This window comes from Echeneis naucrates, chromosome 9 (genome assembly GCF_900963305.1).
Source record: "Echeneis naucrates chromosome 9, fEcheNa1.1, whole genome shotgun sequence".
Taxonomy (NCBI): Eukaryota; Metazoa; Chordata; class Actinopteri; order Carangiformes; family Echeneidae; genus Echeneis; species Echeneis naucrates.
This window is the reverse complement of record NC_042519.1, coordinates 2,961,500-2,982,472: the sequence shown is the minus strand read 5'-3', so window position 1 is coordinate 2,982,472 and position 20,973 is coordinate 2,961,500. Positions and strand designations below refer to the sequence as shown.

General features: G+C 40.6%; 2 protein-coding genes across 4 annotated transcripts; both read left to right on the top strand.

The window, feature by feature from the left end:
* Positions 1-126: 126 nt before the first annotated feature.
* Positions 127-7,564, top strand: marveld2b (MARVEL domain containing 2b). 3 transcript variants are annotated; one of them, XM_029509835.1, is made up of 7 exons: positions 127-233; positions 777-2,001; positions 2,827-2,853; positions 2,952-3,124; positions 4,563-4,734; positions 4,828-4,878; positions 6,325-7,564. In XM_029509835.1, exons 2-7 carry the CDS (start codon positions 799-801, stop codon positions 6,433-6,435), a joined length of 1,737 nt encoding a protein of 578 aa, XP_029365695.1. In that variant the 5' UTR covers positions 127-233; positions 777-798; the 3' UTR covers positions 6,436-7,564. The 3 variants fall into 3 exon arrangements, with proteins under 3 accessions (XP_029365695.1, XP_029365694.1, XP_029365696.1); XM_029509834.1 differs by having other exon boundaries at positions 132-233; positions 668-2,001; XM_029509836.1 differs by having other exon boundaries at positions 179-233; positions 780-2,001.
* A 1,448-nt stretch (positions 7,565-9,012) lies between these two features.
* oclnb (occludin b) lies at positions 9,013-16,824 on the top strand. The gene is made up of 9 exons (XM_029509837.1): positions 9,013-9,093; positions 10,140-10,219; positions 12,102-12,789; positions 13,079-13,243; positions 14,756-14,871; positions 15,107-15,199; positions 15,274-15,445; positions 15,857-15,898; positions 15,999-16,824. The coding sequence occupies exons 2-9, from the start codon at positions 10,167-10,169 to the stop codon at positions 16,095-16,097; spliced, it is 1,428 nt and encodes a 475-aa protein (XP_029365697.1). The 5' UTR covers positions 9,013-9,093; positions 10,140-10,166; the 3' UTR covers positions 16,098-16,824.
* The last annotated feature ends 4,149 nt before the right edge of the window (positions 16,825-20,973 follow it).

The following is a 20,973-nucleotide window of genomic DNA, read 5'->3' as shown; positions in this document are numbered from 1 at the left end:
AGAGGACTGCAGCAAAAAAAAAAAATAATAATAAAATATATATATATATATATATATAGGGGGGGGGGGGTGAAGTGCGTGAAGTCGGACGTGAGCGCAGGTCGTGAACGCACCGTCCGGCCGGTCCGACTGGCTAGGTGAGTTTGAGGGCGGCTGGATCTCCTGTAGAACAGGAGACTGACTGTCTATTCTACCTGCTGCACTGAGACCGACAGCCAGAGACTCACTGACAGGTAAGTTAGTGTTCACAGGCCCTGTTACTGCGTCATTTTCCTTTAAATGATGGACAATGAAGGTCGAGACTTTCTTGTCCATGTTTCTCAACAATTAATCGAAGAAATTATCCGGTTTCTGCAGGTTTAGTGTGTCACATGTAGAGGCTGTTGTTTACAGTTAAGTTACTACTTCTATATAATCTCATCAGGCGTTTTACAAACTTTCAGGAAAAGTTTGGACAAATGATTTAACATTAAGCCAATCAAGATTGAAGATGACGGCTCAGGTTTGGTTCATTGGTTCATCGTTTTGTTTTGATTTTATTTACTAAACAGCAGCTCTTGAACATTTTCCCTACTTAGAAAAATAAGTGAAGGTCTTGGAAAAACTACGTTTTTTTTCTAGAATTTTACTGTCAGAGCTTCTCTCACTACGTTATCTATTTTAACAGATCACTCAGGATAAAAGCTCGTTTTCTCAGAATGTGGTCCCCCTCAGCCAGCACCCCCACAGACAAATGTTTACAGAAGCCTGTTTAAATCCAGTGCTTCCCTTTTCAGCAGACTGAGAGTCTGGGTCCTGATGTCTTCAAAAGGAGCTGGTTCTGTCACCAGGATCGACCGGGTGCGGCAGATCCCACACTATGACCGAGTCGCTGATGGTTCTACATGGTGGGAACCGGATCTCCCCCCACCACCTGCACCTATGCATGGAATAAACCAGGCCGGCAGCTTAGACCCCCTGCCCCCTCCCCCTCTCCCTGAACAGCCACCTGTTGGGCTTGACTTTGACTACCCCCCCAGTGATGAGGAGGGCAGCATCGACATCCATGACCTTAAGCCGGTCCGCCGCTTCATTCCAGACTCTGTCAAGAACTTCTTCCGTGGAAATAGTGGTAACCGTGGCAGCAAGGGTTGGTCCATCCCACCTGTCTCTCACTCACCAGCCCCTTCATCCAGGAAGAGTGCCAACTGCAACACCACAGTAGGGGTCCCCTGCTCACCTCCCCACTCTGCCCCTCCATCTCCATCTCTTCGCAGCTCCTATTTGGGTCCCTATTCTGCTCAGAAGGACCAAGATGGGCTGCTGCTGGGGGCCGAAGCCCTCACCTCTGCATCTGCAGTGCCAACCAATCTCTCTACCCAGACCTATCAGGAGCGGGTGGAGGAGTATCACCTGCGCTATGCCTACATGAAGTCCTGGGCTGGTCTGCTACGGATCCTGGGCTGTGTGCAGCTCTTGCTTGGAGCAGCTGTGTTTGCTTGCGTCTGTGCTTATGTTCATAAGGACAACGAGTGGTTCAATATGTATGGATATTCCCAACCACAATTGTTTGGGGGTCTCGGTGGAGGTGCAAGTGCATATGGACATAGCAGTGGTTCCTACACAGGTCCCAAGACCCCCTTTGTTCTGGTGGTGGCTGGTCTTGCTTGGATAGTGACCGTTATACTGGTTGTTCTCGGGATGACCTTATACTACAGAGCCATCCTTCTAGACTCGTCTTGGTGGCCACTCACAGAGTGTGCAATCAATCTGGTCATGGCTGTGCTGTATATCGCAGCAGGGGTAGTATACGTCAGGGACACCACTCGAGGGGGGCTATGCAATATGCCGGTCTTCAATAATGGATTAAATGGAGCGTTCTGTCGCACAGAGGCTGGACAGACAGCAGCCATTGTCTTCCTCTTCATCAACATGGTGCTCTACTTCATCAGCGCAGGAGTGTGTCTGAAGCTGTGGAGGCATGAAGCGGCCAGGATGAGGAAGGAGGGGCTGCAACAAGAGGTTTGACACAACAATACAGACACGCAGCCACGCACACACACCAGTATTCTCATACCCTTTGCCAGTCATGCTGGAACAGCCTCTGGAAGGAGCAGAGTTAATTTATTTATCCTCAGAGGGAAATTCAAACATTCTTAATTCTTGTCATTTCAGTATTACCGCCCACTGACTGACTCTGCATGTTTTCAATCAGTGATTTCAAACCTGGACCAAAAGAAAAGTGGAAACAGGGAAATAATAACTTTTGCTGCCCTTTTAAAGCAACAATAGCGACTCCTGGAAAGGGCGCATGACACTCAACCACAAACTATTCTGCTTCTCCCATCCCTGCCTCTTTTTGATCGGTTACACAAAAGTATATAATCTAAGCCAACTCCAGTGAGACACATTTTGCACTGTAAGCCAATTAAAAATATCTCAAATAATGTTGGACAAATAGTGTAACTGTAGCATGTAGCATTCTGCATCTATTAATGCAACTTGAAGACAGAAACATTAAGTTTTTCAACATAAGCACAACAACATGTCCCAGTTTAGACAGCAGACTGTCTCTGCATGGAGTGAGCTGTTTGTGTCTGGTAGGGCAATGTCACTGCTGTTCCGCTACAAGACACAACAGCACCATGGACTAAACTAAACTAAAGAAAGTGAAAGCAGCATGTATCATATGATTTCTCTCAATAAGATTGTTGAATCATTTGCTTCATGCTATTTTGTCAAGTCTTTGGCCAAAACATAACAAAACTTTTAATTGTACTTATGTATGGAAAATGAATAGCAGACAGTAAAAGCTGACTCAGTGTTTGTCTCTTCTTCCCTCTCAAGATTGCATCATCGGTTCCCCTGTCTGTAGTAAGTATCATGATTTGTGTGATTTATTTCCTTGTAGACACTGAAATGCACACATAGTGTAGATGAAAAGTGATCACATGACTGTTGATCTTCTGTAGCTGGGTTCAGCCTCCAGGGCCTCAGAGCAGACTCCTCTGCCCACCCTCCATACAGACCTCATGGACAGCAACTCTGCAGCTGAACCTCTGATTAGGCTGGAGCCAGAGGTCCGCCAAGGTTACATCCCAGCTGGGCACATCCCAAAGCCTGTTGTTATAGCCGACTATGTAGCGTAAGTATTACCTTCTTGGTCACATTTCCAAAAATATGTCTTGAGTATGTATCTGACATGTACTTCTCAGACATTGATATCAATTCTGGATGGAGGTATGGAAAAGCATTCCTGTTAAATGACACATCAGAGTTCCTGATCTTGATGTAACTCTGTCATGTTCCTCCACTTCAAAGTCAACACATTCTGCTATGAAGTATGATGATTTCTAGGCTGATATAGGCTTTCATGGTTACTTCAAAAGTAAGATTTGGTAAGTAATATTTCATGGCAATTTCATGTCCATATTTTCTTTGATAAGACACCATAAAAAGACAGAAAATGGGATTCAAATAGATGATCTGCTCAGAGCTAAGAAAATAGTGACACTATCAGAAATTAATACGTGACCCTCATCTACAAAAATAAACTACAACATAGAAAAGACCAACTGGAGAGGCCAATGTGATATTCATTCATTTATCTTCTACCGCTTCTCCGTTTATGGGTCAGGGGGTGCTGGACCCAATCCCAGGTCACACTGGGTGAGGGGGGGGGGGTTACACCCTGGACAGGTCACCACTTCATCACAGGGCCAACACACAGAGACAGACAGAGACCAACAACCACTCACACTCACATTCAGACCTACGGACAATTTAGAGTCACCAATTAACCCAAACATGATGTCTTTGGATGGTGGGAGGAAACCGGAGTACCTGGAGGAAACCCACACAAGCACGGCGAGAACATACAAACAAACTCTGCACAGAAAAGCCACAGGCTGGGAACTGACCCCGCAACCTTCTTATCGTGGGGCAACAGTGCTAACCACTATGCTCCTGTGCTGTCCATTGTCATATTAACAATTCATTTTTAATAAAGTTATAATGAAATGGAGGATGTATGCCCATATTGTTTCTGGTTGTAATATGTTGATATTTTTTTTGTGTATATTTCAATTTATGCAAGGAATTTTATTCACCTCATCTCACATATTAACACATCAAGGCTTCTCCTCTTTGTGTTGTTGTCTCTTTAATCAGATCTTTGTATGTTATTCTTTGAATTTGTGCTTTGCCATTTCCCATGTAAATTGAACAATGAGCATGAAATAGTTAAGCTCTCTGGTTGTTGATCTTGTTCCAGGGATAGTCTCAAATCAAATCCTCTTCTCTTATTGGTTTATTAGTTCATTACGCTCAGATGTTTCACAGGTTAATTTGATCTTGTAGTATTTCATTTGCGCATGATGAGACAGAAACACAACCTCCTCAGATGACACCAAAGGCTGGCGAGGCAGCTAGCTATCAAGGGGTGAACATCCATGTCTGCTCACCCGCCCTGAACATACTGTGTTAATCAGGACAGTTATTGTGATAGTAGACAAATTGTTATTGCCATGTTTAAGAAACTAGCAGGTGAGGAAACTGTATCATCTCTTGTTCTATTTCCACAGGAAGTACTCCAGCATCCACTCAGATGAGGAGAGAGACCAGTACAAGGCTGTGTTCAATGACCAGTACGCTGAGTACAAGGAGCTGCACTCTGAGGTTGAGGTCATGGCCAAAAGGTTTGAAGAGATGGACCAGATGATACAGAACCTTCCCTCCCAGCCTTCAAGCCAAATGGTACAACTTTCACCTAACTACAAGCAAAAAAAAAAAACTCTTCACTGCAGTCTGCCTAACTAACTCCACTAACATGCTCATTGATTTCCTCAGGAGAAGGAGCGGATCAGCAGCATTTTAATGGAATATCAGAGGAAGAAAGCTGTAAGTATTTATCATGTATCCACCATTTCTGTTCATGCTCAGACTAATCTGATGATCTGATGATTTATTGCAACATATCACATTTACTATAAATTTGCCTAGTGGGGCTAATTACCAACAAGGACTCAAACAAAACACAATGTAGTTGCTTTACACATGCTCTGGAATCCTGAACTCCTAAGTATGCTCACAAAGTAGCGCCATAAAATGGACATTATTCTTAAATATGAAAATCTCAGCTGAAAATCAACAGGAACCATGCAGTTCCTTCATATTCTGAGTAGTTTGTGAAGAGATTTGTGCAGTTTGATCTTATAATTAAAAAAATAAAAAATAAAAAAAATCCAACGAACATAAGAAAAAGATTTCCCTTTAGGTATCTACTCAAAAGAAAACAAAAGAAAATTGACTTCAAGAGCAACTGCAAAGGAGAACTTTGGGGCGCATCTTTAGTCAAAACTTAGAGAATTGAGCCCGTGAATGGCTGTGAGGGATTTGAGTGCAGAGGCTGGTAAAATCATTTGCAACCCTTACTCGTTTTTATTTCTTCTTCCCAAAACTGACTGAGGGCAACATAGCAGCATAGTGGTTAGTGCTGTTGCCCCACAACAAGAAGGTCACCGATTCGGTTCCCGGCCTGGGGCCGTTCCATGCAGAGTTTGCATGTTCTCCCTGTGCCTGTGTGCGTTTAGTTTTATTTCTATAGCTGTTGGGTTTGATGGGAGTGTGTGAAGTGATGAGGAGTGTAGGTTACAGTCGAAAACAATTTATGCTAGTATAAAGTTGGAGGACAAGCACCAAGAGTTAAGAGAAATTTTGCCCTTATCTTTTTCAATATGTGCAGTAGCCACTGTGTTCGTAAAAGAGGTCAATCAGGTAATTCTACTGCATCAACCAAAACCAGGCCACAGGACCTGAGTGTTGAGTTTAGATAGGAATCCATGTTGTCACAGTTTGTGAGTCACACTCAGGGAATGTTTGACGTTATTTCCAATCTGAAGAATTAGGAGGCTTTGTTATTTATTCCTCTTGTGCTTTAAGAGAAGAGAAAGTAGAATGAACGCAACATCTATGGTTTTATAATTTATTTATGGGTGGTTAAAAACACAAATGATCTGATCACATCTCTAATAAATGATTACATGTTTTTGTTAAACACTGAGTCCAGTTCCAAACATGGGCTGTTTATCCAAAGAGTGTTAAACTTACATTCTATCTGAACATCTTAAAGTCAACACAACATGATGCAATTTTTTTGAATTATGATCCCGTTTAGAGTAAAATAGACCATAAATCAGCAGCAGCAGCTACAAGAGGGCAGAGACTGTACTTTCTGTTACCTTATTCTCGATGCATTAGCCATTTGATATCTTCTAAATATCACAATCCCTGTCCTTTCATGAACACAGTTACGTTTATTCAATTAATATCTCTTCTTCTTGTCAGGACCCAACATATCTGGAGAAAAGGGAGAGGTGTGAGTACCTGAAGAACAAGCTCTCTCATATCAAACAGAAGATCCAGGAGTACAACATGGAACAGAGTAATAGCAACTAAACATTGGACTTCGGTATGGCTACAAGCACATTTGGAATTCATGTGCAACTCTAGAGCAACAGCTATGTGAGAAAACAGTTCCCTGACACAGACAACAGAGCAGGGAGACTTAACTGTGAACGTGTGTCCCTACCAGGAAAAGGTGTGACTCTCCTGATAAGTATCAATTTGAATCTGTAGTATGTAGCTGATCTCATCAACCAAAATTGGAGGCAGATGAAAATTACCTGACCAACTGCATCAAAAGATGCCAAACTCCCTATGCGGATGTTACTATGGACAGTTCTGTAGATATCGTTTTGTCATATGAAATAAATCAGATCCAATTATCAAACTGGGCCTCATAAATGGAGACATGTGCTCCGTCATTGTAAATGAAGGCTGTTGCTTGTGATAAAATTTCATTAGCAGACACACATCTGAACAAGATTGTTGTAGGTTTTAAGAGTTTTGTTTTTTCCAGAAACAATATGCTTTTATCTGTTGTACAGTAGTTTCATACTCTGCTGCTATATGCCAAACTGCTGTTATCTGTTATGCTATAATATAAACTATAATATAAACATTTACTAAAAGCTGTCTACAGAAGAACACAATATGAACTGAATGAATATGAATATTTTTTAATCAGTCAGCCCATTTGTACATTTTTCTTTGTAGAATGATATGTCCTTTTTATATAATCATGTTTTTTTTACAACAAGCTAATGCACTGTATTTTTATTTTTTTACTTTTTTGTTTATGTGTTTGTTTTTGTCTTTGTTTGTTTTACTTTCGTCACATCTACCTTTCACTGTTTCAGTCTGGTACCCAAGCTTATTTAGTCGGGGAGAGTGGCGATAAATGAGGTTTGAAATTGAAGTTAAAGTTGTTATAAAAACTGAAAAACAAAACAAAGTAATGCATTCATTTCTTGTTCATTTAGCCTTTCCTATCCTGCCAGAGAAGGGTGATGTTTTATACAGTAAGTCTACAGTCATTTTTGGAAGAAATGGCACACGAACCATTTGCAATTATTTTATTTGTGTAAAAAGTGGTTGTCAGTTGGTCTTCGTTTATTCTAGCAAACAATCAGTTTGAACTTTTTTATTTTTCTTAAGTTGAATAAATCAGACATGATTAGTTGAAGCTGGAAAAGTATATGACCTACCTACCTAATGACGTGAGCAGGAAAACTTGATTTAGATTGGATGTCTTGGTTACAGCTCCCTTGACTGTAGATTAACTATTGATTGCTGTTCATCCACAGAGGCCCACCATGTTTCAGAAGACTGATCATCAGTTGTACAACATCTTCTATATAGTAATGTTTTAATGAATTACCTTAATTGCATACTTGAGAGTGGATCCCTGCCGACAGGAATAGGACATTCCTGTCGGCAGGGATCTCACTCAGAACCAACAAGTGCTTTAAGCAAATACCATATGGGCATACTCAGTCCCGAGCAGGAGCTCCCCAACTCGACTCCTGACTGGCAGTGCTATACCGCATGTCAAACCTCCATTCTTTGTCCTGGTTTTCCTGTCTCAACATCAGATTCTGTGTTTTAATTGGATTTAGAAATATCTTTCATGACAGATGCAGAGGGAGTGGTCCAGTCGGTGTAAGTCGCCATGTCATGCTTCAAATTCTGGTGGCCTGAAGGTGATAGATAATCCTCATAGAATCGCGTGGACCGCAGATCAAGACTTGGCTGAACCCAACTTTCCAAACAATCTTTCAAAAATGGTTGATGATCGAATGAAGATCAAACGGTGTCATAGCATGACAGAAGCTTTTTTAAACTACTTTTTACAGTAGTTTAATACAGTTACTAAAAGAACAAGGCTGTGTAACTGTGCAAACAGGTAAAAGGTCTATGTGCAGACAGAGGATTAGATTTCACCAATTGTATACGTAATTTTGAACTATGTTGACCTCCTTTCCTGAAAGTGCCAAAGAGGCACAAAATCACTGACAGATTCTGCAGCATATCAGAGTTCAAAATCAATTACAGATGGGATGAAGCCTTACTGTTTAATGTTTGTTACTGTTTGTTAAAAAATAGCAAAGATTAGAGTTGTTTTGTGTGATTATTGTCTTAAGCGTGTTGTGTTTGCCTATACTACCGTCCAGTGGCTTTCCCACTTCTGAGAAAGGTGTGGTTCCACTCTTTGGTGAGTGGTAAGGCCTGTGAGAAACTCAGATGTAACTGAATGTAAACACGTTCAGATCTGTGAACAAATGTCTTCCACCTTTTGAAACTCCATTTCTGTTTGCAAGTTAGAAAAAAATGTAATTGCATTCTTGTAATTCTGTTTTATACAGAACCTCTTGAGTTAGGTTTGTCTTTCTGAGAATTTGCAAAAGTTGAAATATTTCAATATTTGCCCGTTCATTTTAATGAATAGTAATGAGCTCCTACAACGTGTTGAATTGTTTGCACTGAAAACACCGCTTTAATTCACGTCAGTCCTGTCCGTAAACAAACCCGCTGGGGACAGGTCGGTCCTGTGGGACCAGGGGAGGGGCTACGTGACGGACACACACCTGTGGGCGTGTCTCCCTCCACACTCAGCTTGTGTGTGCGTGTGTGTGTGTGTGTGTGTGTGTGTTGGGATGAGCCGCATCAGTGTCGCTGCTGGAAACATCGGGGTCAGACGGATCACTACAGCAGGTAGGTCAGCTCAACAAGCAAGCCAGCTGAGACAGTAGGACAGTAGGACAGTAGGACAGTCGGCGCACTGGATGTGCAGAGGGAATTTACTGGGCGAAGCAATTATAGTTTTTGTAATTGTTGCCGTGAACGGAGTATCACAAGTTTCATGGCGTCATGTTTGTTGACTGCTGAGCTTCATGTTATCTTAATAGTTCTGTTTTTAGCTTGTTTATTTTGCTCTGCTGCCACACTGAACCGATATTTCCATGTTATGTGTTTTATTAATCCTGAAGCCAGGTGTTGATGTTTTTCCCGATGTGGAACACAAATGGTATATAAACCGGTACGGTGGAGTCACGGGTTGTGTCGGTGACTCCACCCACTCACTGCTGCGTTGTTTCACCACAAACAGCTGAAATGAACTCAGCTTTAGGTCTCTGACTTCCTCTGGCAGGAGAGGTGCATTTTGAGTGAAGTCTATATGAAATGTGCATGTGATGCCTCACTGTCTCACTTGCCACGAAAATATGATGCTGAATTAAATAATAAAATAAACCTGATGAATGGTTGATGTATTTAATGTTTCCTCTGGCTTCCAGGCAGCTGCAGGCTCACAATTAGAGCTGCAGTTATTTAACTATCATTAAAATAATATAATATCATTAAAATCACATGTGGCAGGTGCAATAGCCAAAATGCTTTTTCACAATTTATCATGTTCTCCAGACACATTTTTTTTGGTTTTGTACAAGGAACTGCATAAATTGTTTCATAATTTTACATTCAAATGGAAATGCAAAAAACAATCACGATGCATACTGCAGTATCTGCACCAATAATTACAATAAGCTTTATTTGGCATATTATGCAGCCCTACTATGGAGCTGCCATGTTTTCCCATTGATGGAAAAATGAAAGTTTAAAAACAAAATTGAAAGATATCAAATTTGAAATCCAATACTGCAGATCTGGTCAGATTAGCGGTCTTGTTTGCTTATTGTTTAGTAAGGTTTTCTGACAGTTAGATGTTGATGCAAAATCAATCAATTAATTTTTTTCCCCAGCAGGGACAGTACCAAGTGGATTTCAGAATGCCGGGCAAAAAACCCAAAACCTCCTCGCACCAGCCAGGTGGTAGCAAACAGTGAGTTGACCTTCATCTCTATCAACTCACACATAAATACATTTTCAGAAGTGAGGCTATACTTTGCTTGAGTAATGATGAATTTAGTGGAAGTCGTGTACTTTTCAGTGCAGGAATGCCATTAACAGCGGAGGGGTCCAATTATAGGAGCATAATTATTTAAAGGAACAGCTTGGCTTTTAAGAAATATACGTCTGTCCCATCATTTCAGATTTCAGAACCAGCTTAATCAGACCAATGTAACTAACTGTAACACCAAATAACACATCAGCTATATCTTCTGTAAAAATAACTTGTTTAAGTGCCCCAATTATTGAGTTAATTTGCCTGTATTTGTGTTAATTATTGCAATATATAATAATGAATTAATTTTATTTGATTCATTCATGCACGGGATCGGGACATAGCACGTCTATTATACTTGTGTGTCATCATTGAATGACCTTCAAAACACGTGATGAGGGTTAGGTGATTAGGGTTAGGTTCCTGTATTTTAACAAAAAGCACTACACTCCTGTCTATTGCAGCTTCCAATAGAATGTCAGGGAGCATGTCTGCCACAGCAAAACACTCATCTGTCTGTCAGGCTCAGATCATTATGTAGATCTGCACCCAACTGTACACACATAGATTCAACACCAGAAATACATAAGATTTGACATGTGGAAAAAACACGCCATTTTACAACAATAAGGAAGGTGATCCTGATCTGCTCTATTACCAGGATCCTCACCATCTGATGGGTTTCCTCCCTGTTCCATGTGTCACTGGTGATAGTTCTGATGACAAGCACAGATGAAAGACATGACCTCCTTTTTCTCCATAAATGATTTTTTTTTGCTTGTCCTATGTTATTTTAGTTAAAATATGACTCTGGTGTGATGATGGAAGTGCTGCTGTTAATTTGGTGTACAAAATTTCCAACACACACCTATTTGAAATTCAAAACAATGAAAACTGTAATCCATGGGGACGATGCACATCAAATGTGCTGCTGTAAAAAGTTGTTGGCTGGAACAATTCAGTACAATACAGGTGAAACTATTAGTCCTCATCAGATGGAGCTTAAAATTACAGTTTATTTGACTCACAGCAAACCCCTTTCTGTGTGGAGTTAGCAGGGGGTTACTCCAGTTACTCCAACTTCCCACAGTCCATAGGTATGATCAGTAGATTCGTTGGTGTCTCTGAATTGGCTGTAGGTGTTAAGGTGTTACTCCAGATGTCAATCTGTCCAGGGTGTACCCCAGCCCCCAGCGACCCTGTCAAGAAGAGACAGAAGCTGAAAGATTACCAATATAAGTAATCGCTGTGCACTATTTTAAGTATTCTCCTGGCTTGGTAGTTAGTGACCTGTTGGACTACCATTTTACAAAGCACTGCATTACTCCACAGACGGGCTGCTTTCGGGCAGTATTGTGAAAAGAAAAGCGTGATAAAGCCATTATAATATTTCAATACTGGCATACTCTGATATCAGCATTTCACATGACATGGCTAAAAATCTTTTGCTGGTTCAATATCCTGCAGCAGATCATTCCAGCTGTTTTTTAAACTTAGTCGAGCCTACTGCAGGTAAATGCATTGAATATAGATAGACCCCACATGACTCAAGCTATCTTGCAAACAACAGGTTGTAAAGTGTTAAGACCAACTGTTGATCAAATGTAGGTTACTCTAAGTCAAGCATTTTCAATGAAATGTGCACTATATGTAACTTGTCTCCATCGCATGTCAGTTTTTCTCCAATGTCATTAGCTGGTTTCTTCTTACATCACTCTGTGTTCAAGAAGTATGTCCACTTCCTTATGCGCAATGCAGTGTCACTATGTCATGGTACAGAACACACTGACCACAGTTCTTCTGTCCTCTGATGTTACAGACATAGCAGCAGACACCGGCACAGTGAAATCATGTCCAACCCAGTGTATCCTTACTACCCAGGAGATAAGATGCTTCACTTCTACCGCTGGACTTCACCACCAGGTGTGATGAAGATATTGTGCATCATCATCATCATCATGTGTGTGGCTGTGTTTGCTTGCGTGGCCTCCACGCTGGCCTGGGACTATGATATGAACCTCTTGGGTCTGGGAGGCGGAACTGGCTTGGTGCCAGGTGTTGGTGGCTCATTCGGCGGCTCACTTGGCGGAAGTTACAGTGGCGGTTTTGGCAGTGGATATGGAGGTTCCTTTAGTGGCGGTGGATCCTATGGATATGGGCAAGTCCAGATGGACCCAAAAACAGGCAAAGGCTTCATCATCGCAATTTCAGCCATCACATTCATAGCCGTGCTCATCATATTCGTGTTAGTTGTTTCGAAGCAGAATGCTGCTCGCTCACCAACGTTCTATTTGGCAACCATAATCATCTGTGCCATCCTAGCATTTCTGATGATCATTGCTACTATTGTGTACCTGGTGGCAGTCAACCCAACAGCTCAGTCCACCGGGTCTATCTACTATAACCAGATCCGCCAGCTTTGTGCCCAGTACCAGACTCAGACCCAGGCTCAAGGCATCTTCCTCAACCAGTACCTTTACCATTATTGTGTGGTGGAGCCCCAAGAGGTGAGAAATGCTTGTTTTGGTTGTTTTTGAAACGACAGGGCTATACTTGGATTCTTATTCAGTTTTTTAAAATGAATGTGTTGAAAATACTTTAAAGTAATGTGAGAGTTGTCTTAATCACTGTAGATGTGTCTTAATGCCATGTTTGAACAGAAATGGCCATATTTCCACTGTAGGGTTAGGGTGACTAACTATTCGGAGATTGGAAAAGGTGAATGTCCACATCTATGTTTTTCATCTGTGAAAGTCATTTAAGCCCACTGACTTTTAGTTTTGTTGGTCCTTTCAGGCCATAGCTATTGTCCTGGGCTTCCTGGTGTTTGTTGCCCTCATCATCCTCCTGGTGTTCGCTGTCAGGACTCGATCAAAGATCAGGAGATGGGGCCGTGACCGTGTCCTCTGGGAAGAAGTGAAAGTTATCAGCGATGGTCCACACCACAGTGTTGGGGAATGGGTGGGTCTGTGTGTAAATCTCAGAAAAGGTTATCATAAAATCCTGAAATATACTGTAGAGCTACAATTACAGTTACCTACAGATACAGTTGGGGATATTCTAAGGCAATGATTTAACTACTCATGACTATAGTCTCATCTACATAGGAGTCTAACCTGTTGTGTTGAATTGCATTCTTTAAGATAGTGTGTGTGTGTGTGTGTGTGTATGTGTGCACACGGTTGCGTGCGCTTGTGTTTGTGTGTCAGAGAGTGACAGAGAGAGTGTTAGGTGAGATGTGGGGTGGAGAAGGATGGTTTCGTTCTCAGTTTCTGGGTGTGGTTTAGAAAAGCACATTCATAGTTGCTGCCTGATCTGTTGTGATGAGTAAAAAAATAATCACACAGCTATTATAATGTACAATTTGTAAAAACAACACTTGGATGCAAAAAAGAATATCAGCGAATTCTTACATTTCCAGTGTTGACATCATCTTGGTTTTTGCACTGAGGACTTTAAGTGTTAACTTGATTTCACACTTCTCGTTCAGTCTTTCCCAGCAGTCAGACCTGACATTCCTGCCATTGAACTGGTTCAGAGACATTGTTTTCAGGCTTCTTGTTGATGGTAATGATGATATCGATGGTATTTAGCAACGCAGTAAAAAGTAGAGGAACTGGTTGGTCCATGTAAACAGCACTACCAGTATTTATCATAGCTAGGTTGTATCCTAAACATGGGCAAACATGAGAGACGCTCCAGGAAAACCTGACCCAAACATCAGTCAAGAGTAGAAAAATGTATCTAGAGATTGTTGTGTTGACTGATGTCCATTATGCAGTAAAGTGTAAATGCAGTTTTTTTTTTTAGCCTTAAAGACCTGAAGAGACAGAGCCCTGTTGTTTTTGTGGGTTTAGTCTCATTATTATTGTTATCATTTCAAATTGCTATGACAAATGACAGGCCATGCGTGTTAGGGTTAGGGTTAGTATTCTACTTTGGCGGCCCTGGTTTATCATACATTTGTCAACAACTCAAGGTGTCATTGACCAAGCCTGAGTGGAGCCACTGGTCATAATCTTTGATCCCTCCTGAACCTCAGTTGTTACTGATCTCACTGCTTTTAAACAGAATTAAAGAAGCTGAAGTCGTTGACCTCGAAGGCTCATAAGAAATGTGATGCACTTTCATCAAGGCTCCATATTTTCCTGCGTTGAGGTGTGGCTGCCCTTTATATATATATAAAATATATTCAAAATGCAAATTTCTCCATTATTAATACCATTACCATTATTACCATTATTAATAAAAGACCTGTGTACATTTATCTGTCATGAAGTGTTCTCAGATTTTCAGTGTGCATACAATTAGACCAGTCGTTCACTTTAAGAAAGGGACTTGTGCGCTGTATGGAGAAACTCCAGGCAGATTTGGGTGTCTTGAGAGAATGATGAAAGTTGATTAATAGATACGTACTTTACTCTACAGTAGCTATAACTTTGCTGAAAATGTCTGAACGTGTCTGCTTCTTAGGTAAAACAAGTGTCTAGTGACCCAGAAGTACTGCTGAATGACTATAATGACAAGGTTGGTGGGTCCAGAAACGATATGGACCGAATGGACCACAGCAGGCCTCTTTACCTGCCAGGGTAAGCTGTGCCCCCGACCAAAGTTTAAATAATGCATCTATACTGCACTGAAGTTTATTGAGAACAAGGTCAAAAAAGCTGCAATTTGCATGCATCAAATATTTTTTAACAGAACTTAAGAGGTCCCATCTATGGATTAGGGTGTAGCAACTACTTGACTTTACCAAACACAATACATCCTAACCCTTCGCTTGCATTGTGTTGTTGTTTGTTTAATCTTTGATTCTGTTCACAGAGACTCAGAAATCAGCAGCACTGTGGGAGGCCTGAAGCCCAGACTGAACGGCTATGAGTCTGGAGATGATCTGGAGGAGGAAGACTTCAGTGTGTAAGTGTGTAGGAATCTGGAAACTAGTGGCAGTGATGATTCTCATAGGGATATTAACCATAAAGTGTCTGCAGTTTCTTTCCTGCCATTCTGGATGAGCAAGAACGTCTGAACTACAAACGGGAGTATGACCGCCATCACCAGGAGTACAAAACTTTGCAGACTGAGCTGGACAGCATAAACCAAGACCTGGCAGACCTGAACAGGGAACTAGCCCAACACCCTGCGGGCAGTCCACAGTTCCTGGTGAGTGTGGCTGGTTGTCTGTTTGAAGTGATGATGGTCAGTCCCTAGTCCTTCAGTGGACTTGTTTACCTTTATTTAAAAGTGATTGGTTCAATAATAAAAAAATATTTATTAGTCCCTGGTACTTAGCAAAGAATTATAACCATAAATAAATCTTGTAGCTAAGTGCTTTTGACAGTCTTCTAGCAACAGGGTACCTTTCTATTTCATGGCATGCTTTAATTTGCTGTTTGCATTCCTCATTGGTTTGATGATTGCCACTGTTCCTCAATTCATTCCTTCTGGTTTATAATTGCCAAATGAAAAATGGTCCAAGGACAGAAATGATCATAAAACAAATGGAGTGTAATTCTTAGATAGTGGTTACTTCTGACTGGTCAAAGTCATTAACCCCTATTCTTCCAATCTCAGGATGCCATGAATGAATTCACCACACTAAAGAATCTCAAGAGGGTAAGCTATAGAAAGTTTTTCAGTAAAATACAGTCCTGTGAAAAATATATTTTAAATGTGATTACGGTGAAAATAATTGGATCATTTCTGTTGTTTGTAGTCCCCAGACTACCAAACTAAGAAGAAAAGGTGTAAATATCTCAGAGCCAAACTGTCCCACATCAAGAAGATGATCAGTGAATATGACCAGCGACCTTGAAACCTCAGCTCTGACCCCCTTAATACTGACAGACTGACATGTCTGTCTCTATATGACTTCGTTTTAAATGGAGATGTTTTCCACAAAACAAACAGGTGATAGAAATTTGTTTTCATCAAATCTCCAACCTGTGTGAATCTGAGACTATTTTGAAATACAATTAAATGCATTTAAAATATTAGTTAGAAAAACCAAAATGTGATATGAGATGTTTGTTGTCTTATTACTGGTGAAGCTCTTATTATGCTTCTTTTATAGATTTTTCTATCATGTTTAATGCATTCATGTACAGACATCTAAAATAACAAATGAATTTGTTTGGTGTGGTGAAGTAAATGACCATCTTTTGTAAATAATGTCAATTTTAGTCTGTAGAGACAACTGATGTTGTCCTGTTATAAGCTTTTCCATACTTTTTTATGCTGTGAATGAAATTTGAAGTTGTAAACTGCTATCATTTTAATGGCAGTTATTGATTAATGATGGCTGCCATTGACATTTGTTTTGTTGTAATGAATATATTTCTTATTTCCATCTTATGCAATAACCATTAAACTGTTGTAACCTCTGAAGAATTTCCTGTTACTATGTTAAATTTCCTTTTGCTGATTGTCTGCTCACAGAAATCATGTGTTTTGGCCTGTTTTTCTGAACTGGTCTGTAAAAATTGCAGTTTCTTCTTTAGAAAGAGGGAATTTTTGTTATAAACTATTGTTTGTACGCTGTAGTGCTGTGTTCACTAAAATAATGTGTGCGGCCCACAGATAGGTGGTAATCTCAACCCCCAAAAATAATGCAACCAAATCATTGATTAACTGGAATCATCAACATATACATCGTGAAATGATGTTAGAGGACAAGTTTCGTTGCAATTCTGATCTTGCCAATGTTGGGAGAAGGTTCCTGCAGGAAAACCTGTTTAGATAAGGAATGACTTAATATGAAAATATTCTGGAACTGAAAAAATTTACCTGATTTAACCAATGACTGCTACAACTACCAGGACGGTAAATATAAACAATTAGAGAATATGTGATTATTGGAATGTGTAGGCTACTGGTGAATTGCATGGCATGTTGATAGGATTATGGTGGATATGTAGGATTTCAGTGTAAATCTTAACCTTAACTCCACAACATTTATAAAAGATCCATTGCTAGTTCCTATTCAGATTAAAAATCTTATCCAAAAATCTAGTTCTAAAAGCTAAGTATTTATTCCCAACAGACCAAAACCTTCCATTCCAAGATAATTTATCATTTAGAATAAGCCAGCTTCATACTGAAATATAATGAAACTCAGTCCCGAATGCTGCTCTAATTGATATTTAACCTTACTTCTACATAAGCCAAAGTTATGGCACGTCTAATGTAACATTTCCAATTTCCAGTATAAATCTGCATATGTATGTAGCAAATACTATTCTCCAGAAATATATCAGCCTGACTTTACACACACACAACTGCACTCATAGATTATCAAATTTATAATGTATTGACCAATTTACAAATACAAATAATCTGTTATGAAAAACATGCTGGTTGAATTTGAAAAAGTATGTGTTTAGAATTTGTGTCTCCGAGTTAAAGCTAAAAATAAACATGAATTGCTACAGATCTAGATCACCTCTAGATCTGTAGCAAGTCACTGCAGTTCTGACCTCAGAGCTGCATTCTGTCACCTGTTTGCATTCATCGTGGCGTTAACTGCCCTCTTGTGGTGGCAGCAGGGTAATCTGCAGTTTCATAGCTGAGACATAAAATATAAAGGGGATGCTGTTTTGGAGTTTGAAAGGTGAAGCCGCTGAATGCTGAGGAACCTTCAAGCGGGCAACTCCACTGGTTCAAAAACTAAAACAGTGTATTGGAGCCAATGTGAAAACTATCCTACATCTCAGTTTATTTGCTAGGTAAAGATTTTCCTAATGAGTTTATGGTCACTAATTTTAAGTCAACTCAGCTCAGTAAAACATGCTTCAAGGCATTGCTACCATGTGACTGACAGACTATCTGACATGGCATGACGGCCTGACAATCAGGATCCAAGGGCAGGTCAGATTGAGCCATCACTCATCCTCAGCTCCAACTTCAAGTTTCTACTGGTTTTTAAAAACCAGTAGTCAAATGAAATATTGTAGGAACAAAACAGCGTTTCACAAAGCAGAAGGTGATGTTGTGGTGGGCTGCTCTTGGTGTAACTGTGTCAAACTGAAGGAAAAGAATCAGGAATCTGTCTAGGAGGCAACCATTCTGAGCTTCAGCTTCAGAACTGGTTCAGTTCATACATTCACACTTCAGAATTTAGCTGAGTATGATTTCCTTTCAGCATCTTTGTCAGTGCTTGTTAATTATTCTTCATATAAAGATATGAATAATTCCTAATAATTATATTTTAGAATACATCTTATCTTATAAGTTACTAGAAATACATGTCTCTGTACTTTCCCCCAACTGCCCTCAAACTCATGATGAATAGTATGCTTTTGAATATTATATATAGCTAAACACACCAAATATTTCATGCTGCCATTGTAATTCCATAATGGTACACTGGGGTACATTAGTGGGAAACAACTGGACTTCTCATCTTGTTTGAAGACTTTTCTCCTCTCATCCAAAAGGCGTCTTCAGTTCTCAGGGTCAGTGCAGGAAACCCAGGTATTAACCCAGAGTGGTAGGGCAATTACCAAAAATGAGGATGTTGTGAGAGTCGTTAGAGTCACATTAGCCCAGATGTATGTGAGGGTTAAACTATTTAGCGAGGGTTCCCAAGACAGCATTGTAGGTTGCAGACAAATGGTGTCTTAGTCAACCACCTCTGTTTAGAGAAGGTTTTTCTAAGTTGACATAGATGGCCTCTTTTACTCCTCTTTCAAACCAGCTGTCTTCTCTGTGTGTGGAGTCCTCAAGAGTGATGCTTCTCCTTAAGATCCAGATGTACAGCTGAGTCCTGTCCTGATGTGGTGGCTGTCCTGTGTTGTGCCATGCATCAGTGGAGGGGCTGTTTGGTTTCCCCTATACAGAGGTCAGTGCTCTCCTCTGTGCATTGAACTGCATCCACAATGTTGCTGAGCTTATGTCTGGATGTTTTGTCCTTGGGATTGACCAGTCTCTGTCTTAAGGTCTGGCCTAGTTAACTTGAATTTTGTGTTTTTGGAAGATTCTTCTGAACTTTTCTGATAGACCTGCCACATATGGGATGACAACGTTCTTCCGCTTTTCACTTTCTGCCTCGGGTGTTTTTTTGTGGCGCCTTTTGGATTTGTCAAAGGTCCACTTTGGGTAGCCACATTTTTGGAGCGCTGTCTTGATGTGTGCCAGTTCCCTCTGTTTTCCGTCTGTACTCGAGGGAACCTTCTGGGCCTGGTCTTGAAGTGTTCATATTACCCCCAGCTTGTGCTCCAGTGGGTGGTGGGAGTCAATGAAGAGGTACTGGTCTGTGTGTGTGGGCTTCCAGTAGACCTTGATGCTGAGGTTACCATCCTTGCCAAAGGACACCCCACAATCCAGGAAGGGCAAACTGTTATCCTTCATATCGTTCCTGGTGAACTTGATTTTCTTGTCCACTGCATTTATGTCTATCAAAAGCCTCCACTTCTTGAGTTTTGATTTTGACCCCTGTGCCATCCACAATCTGAATCGGTGGCTGTGAATTGTTTCTGTGAAGGAGTTCAACGCTCCATGTAGAGATTGGTCACAATAGGGGACACTGGAGAACCAATGGACAGCTGTTTGTCTGTAAAAAAAAAAAAAAAAAAAAAAAAAAAAGTATGTCTTGGAAAGGCAAAGGTGCAGATTGTCAGGGTTGAAGTTTGTTCTGGTGTGTAGAGAGCTGTCTTGTTGTAGGCTCTGGGTTAAATACCTGGGTTTTCTGCACTGACACTCAGAACTGATGAAGCCTTTTCGATGAGAGGCGAAACATCTTCAAACAAGATAATAAGTCCAGTTGCCTCCCACGAAACACTCCAAGACTAAGATGACCCAGATGACTGAAAACCAGAGACTTACTGGGGTACGTTGCTGCATCAGGGCAACAGTTGGATTCCAACAAGTTTCCTTTATTTAGTTAGCCAATAAATTGCATTAAACTATCAAAAATTATGGTTCATTCATCTTTGGTTGTGGACAAATTTTTTTCCTGATGGAAAAGACCCAGGAAATAAGGTTTTCAGACGATTTTTGTGGGGTGAAATCGCAAAGTTCCTCCCCTTGAAAACCATAAAAAATTAAAGCATTGGTATAGGTTCCCTATGGTCTTCCCTCTTTTTTATAGTATTGCATCATTCCACAGGAATGAATTGTGGAGATGTCACAGGCCAACAATGGCTGTGTTGCCCTCAGGCAACAGAAGACCATAGAGGATTAAGTTGGTTAGCCATGTTAGCTGCTCTAGCAGCCTGCGGTTAAGCACAGCTGTGTTTTTTTTTATACATACACATGTTCTTTGCTTCCTACTACAGCTCAGATTAACGAAAATGTCAGCATGTTTGTAATATTAAGTAATGTCCAAGACAAATAACCAGGTGATGGCCCAGCAAGAAAGGGGTCGCCACACTGAATTCATCTCTCCTTTTCAAAGTCAATCTATCTCACCCAGCTATCGACTCTGGCGCTGTGCCGATGGCTATAATAATGAAAAAAATAATAATTCCCTTACGAAGAGGGCAGAAATAATTGTTTTCTAACTAAGGTCTAAACTATAAAGACGGTTTGATATTGGGGGTTGAATAAAGACTGAGGGTGTAATGTGTAATCTGACACAGTGGATGATAGTGTTGTGCGAGTCATGAACGAATCGTTCAATACTCGAGAATCACTTTACTGACTCATTGAGCACGATTCTTGGTCCCCACTGACTCATCCCTGCTGCCGCTAGT

Excerpts from the sequence above, each read along its gene's own strand:
- oclnb (XM_029509837.1), top strand. The coding sequence starts at position 10,167 with ATGCCGGGCAAAAAACCCAAAACCTCCTCGCACCAGCCAGGTGGTAGC. Across the intron at positions 10,220-12,101 it reads CAGCCAGGTGGTAGCAAACA|ACATAGCAGCAGACACCGGC; the intron begins GTGAGTTGACCT and ends CTGATGTTACAG. Across the intron at positions 15,899-15,998 it reads CACTAAAGAATCTCAAGAGG|TCCCCAGACTACCAAACTAA; the intron begins GTAAGCTATAGA and ends TGTTGTTTGTAG.
- marveld2b (XM_029509835.1), top strand. The coding sequence starts at position 799 with ATGTCTTCAAAAGGAGCTGGTTCTGTCACCAGGATCGACCGGGTGCGG. Across the intron at positions 3,125-4,562 it reads GTTATAGCCGACTATGTAGC|GAAGTACTCCAGCATCCACT; the intron begins GTAAGTATTACC and ends CTATTTCCACAG. Across the intron at positions 4,879-6,324 it reads AATATCAGAGGAAGAAAGCT|GACCCAACATATCTGGAGAA; the intron begins GTAAGTATTTAT and ends TCTTCTTGTCAG.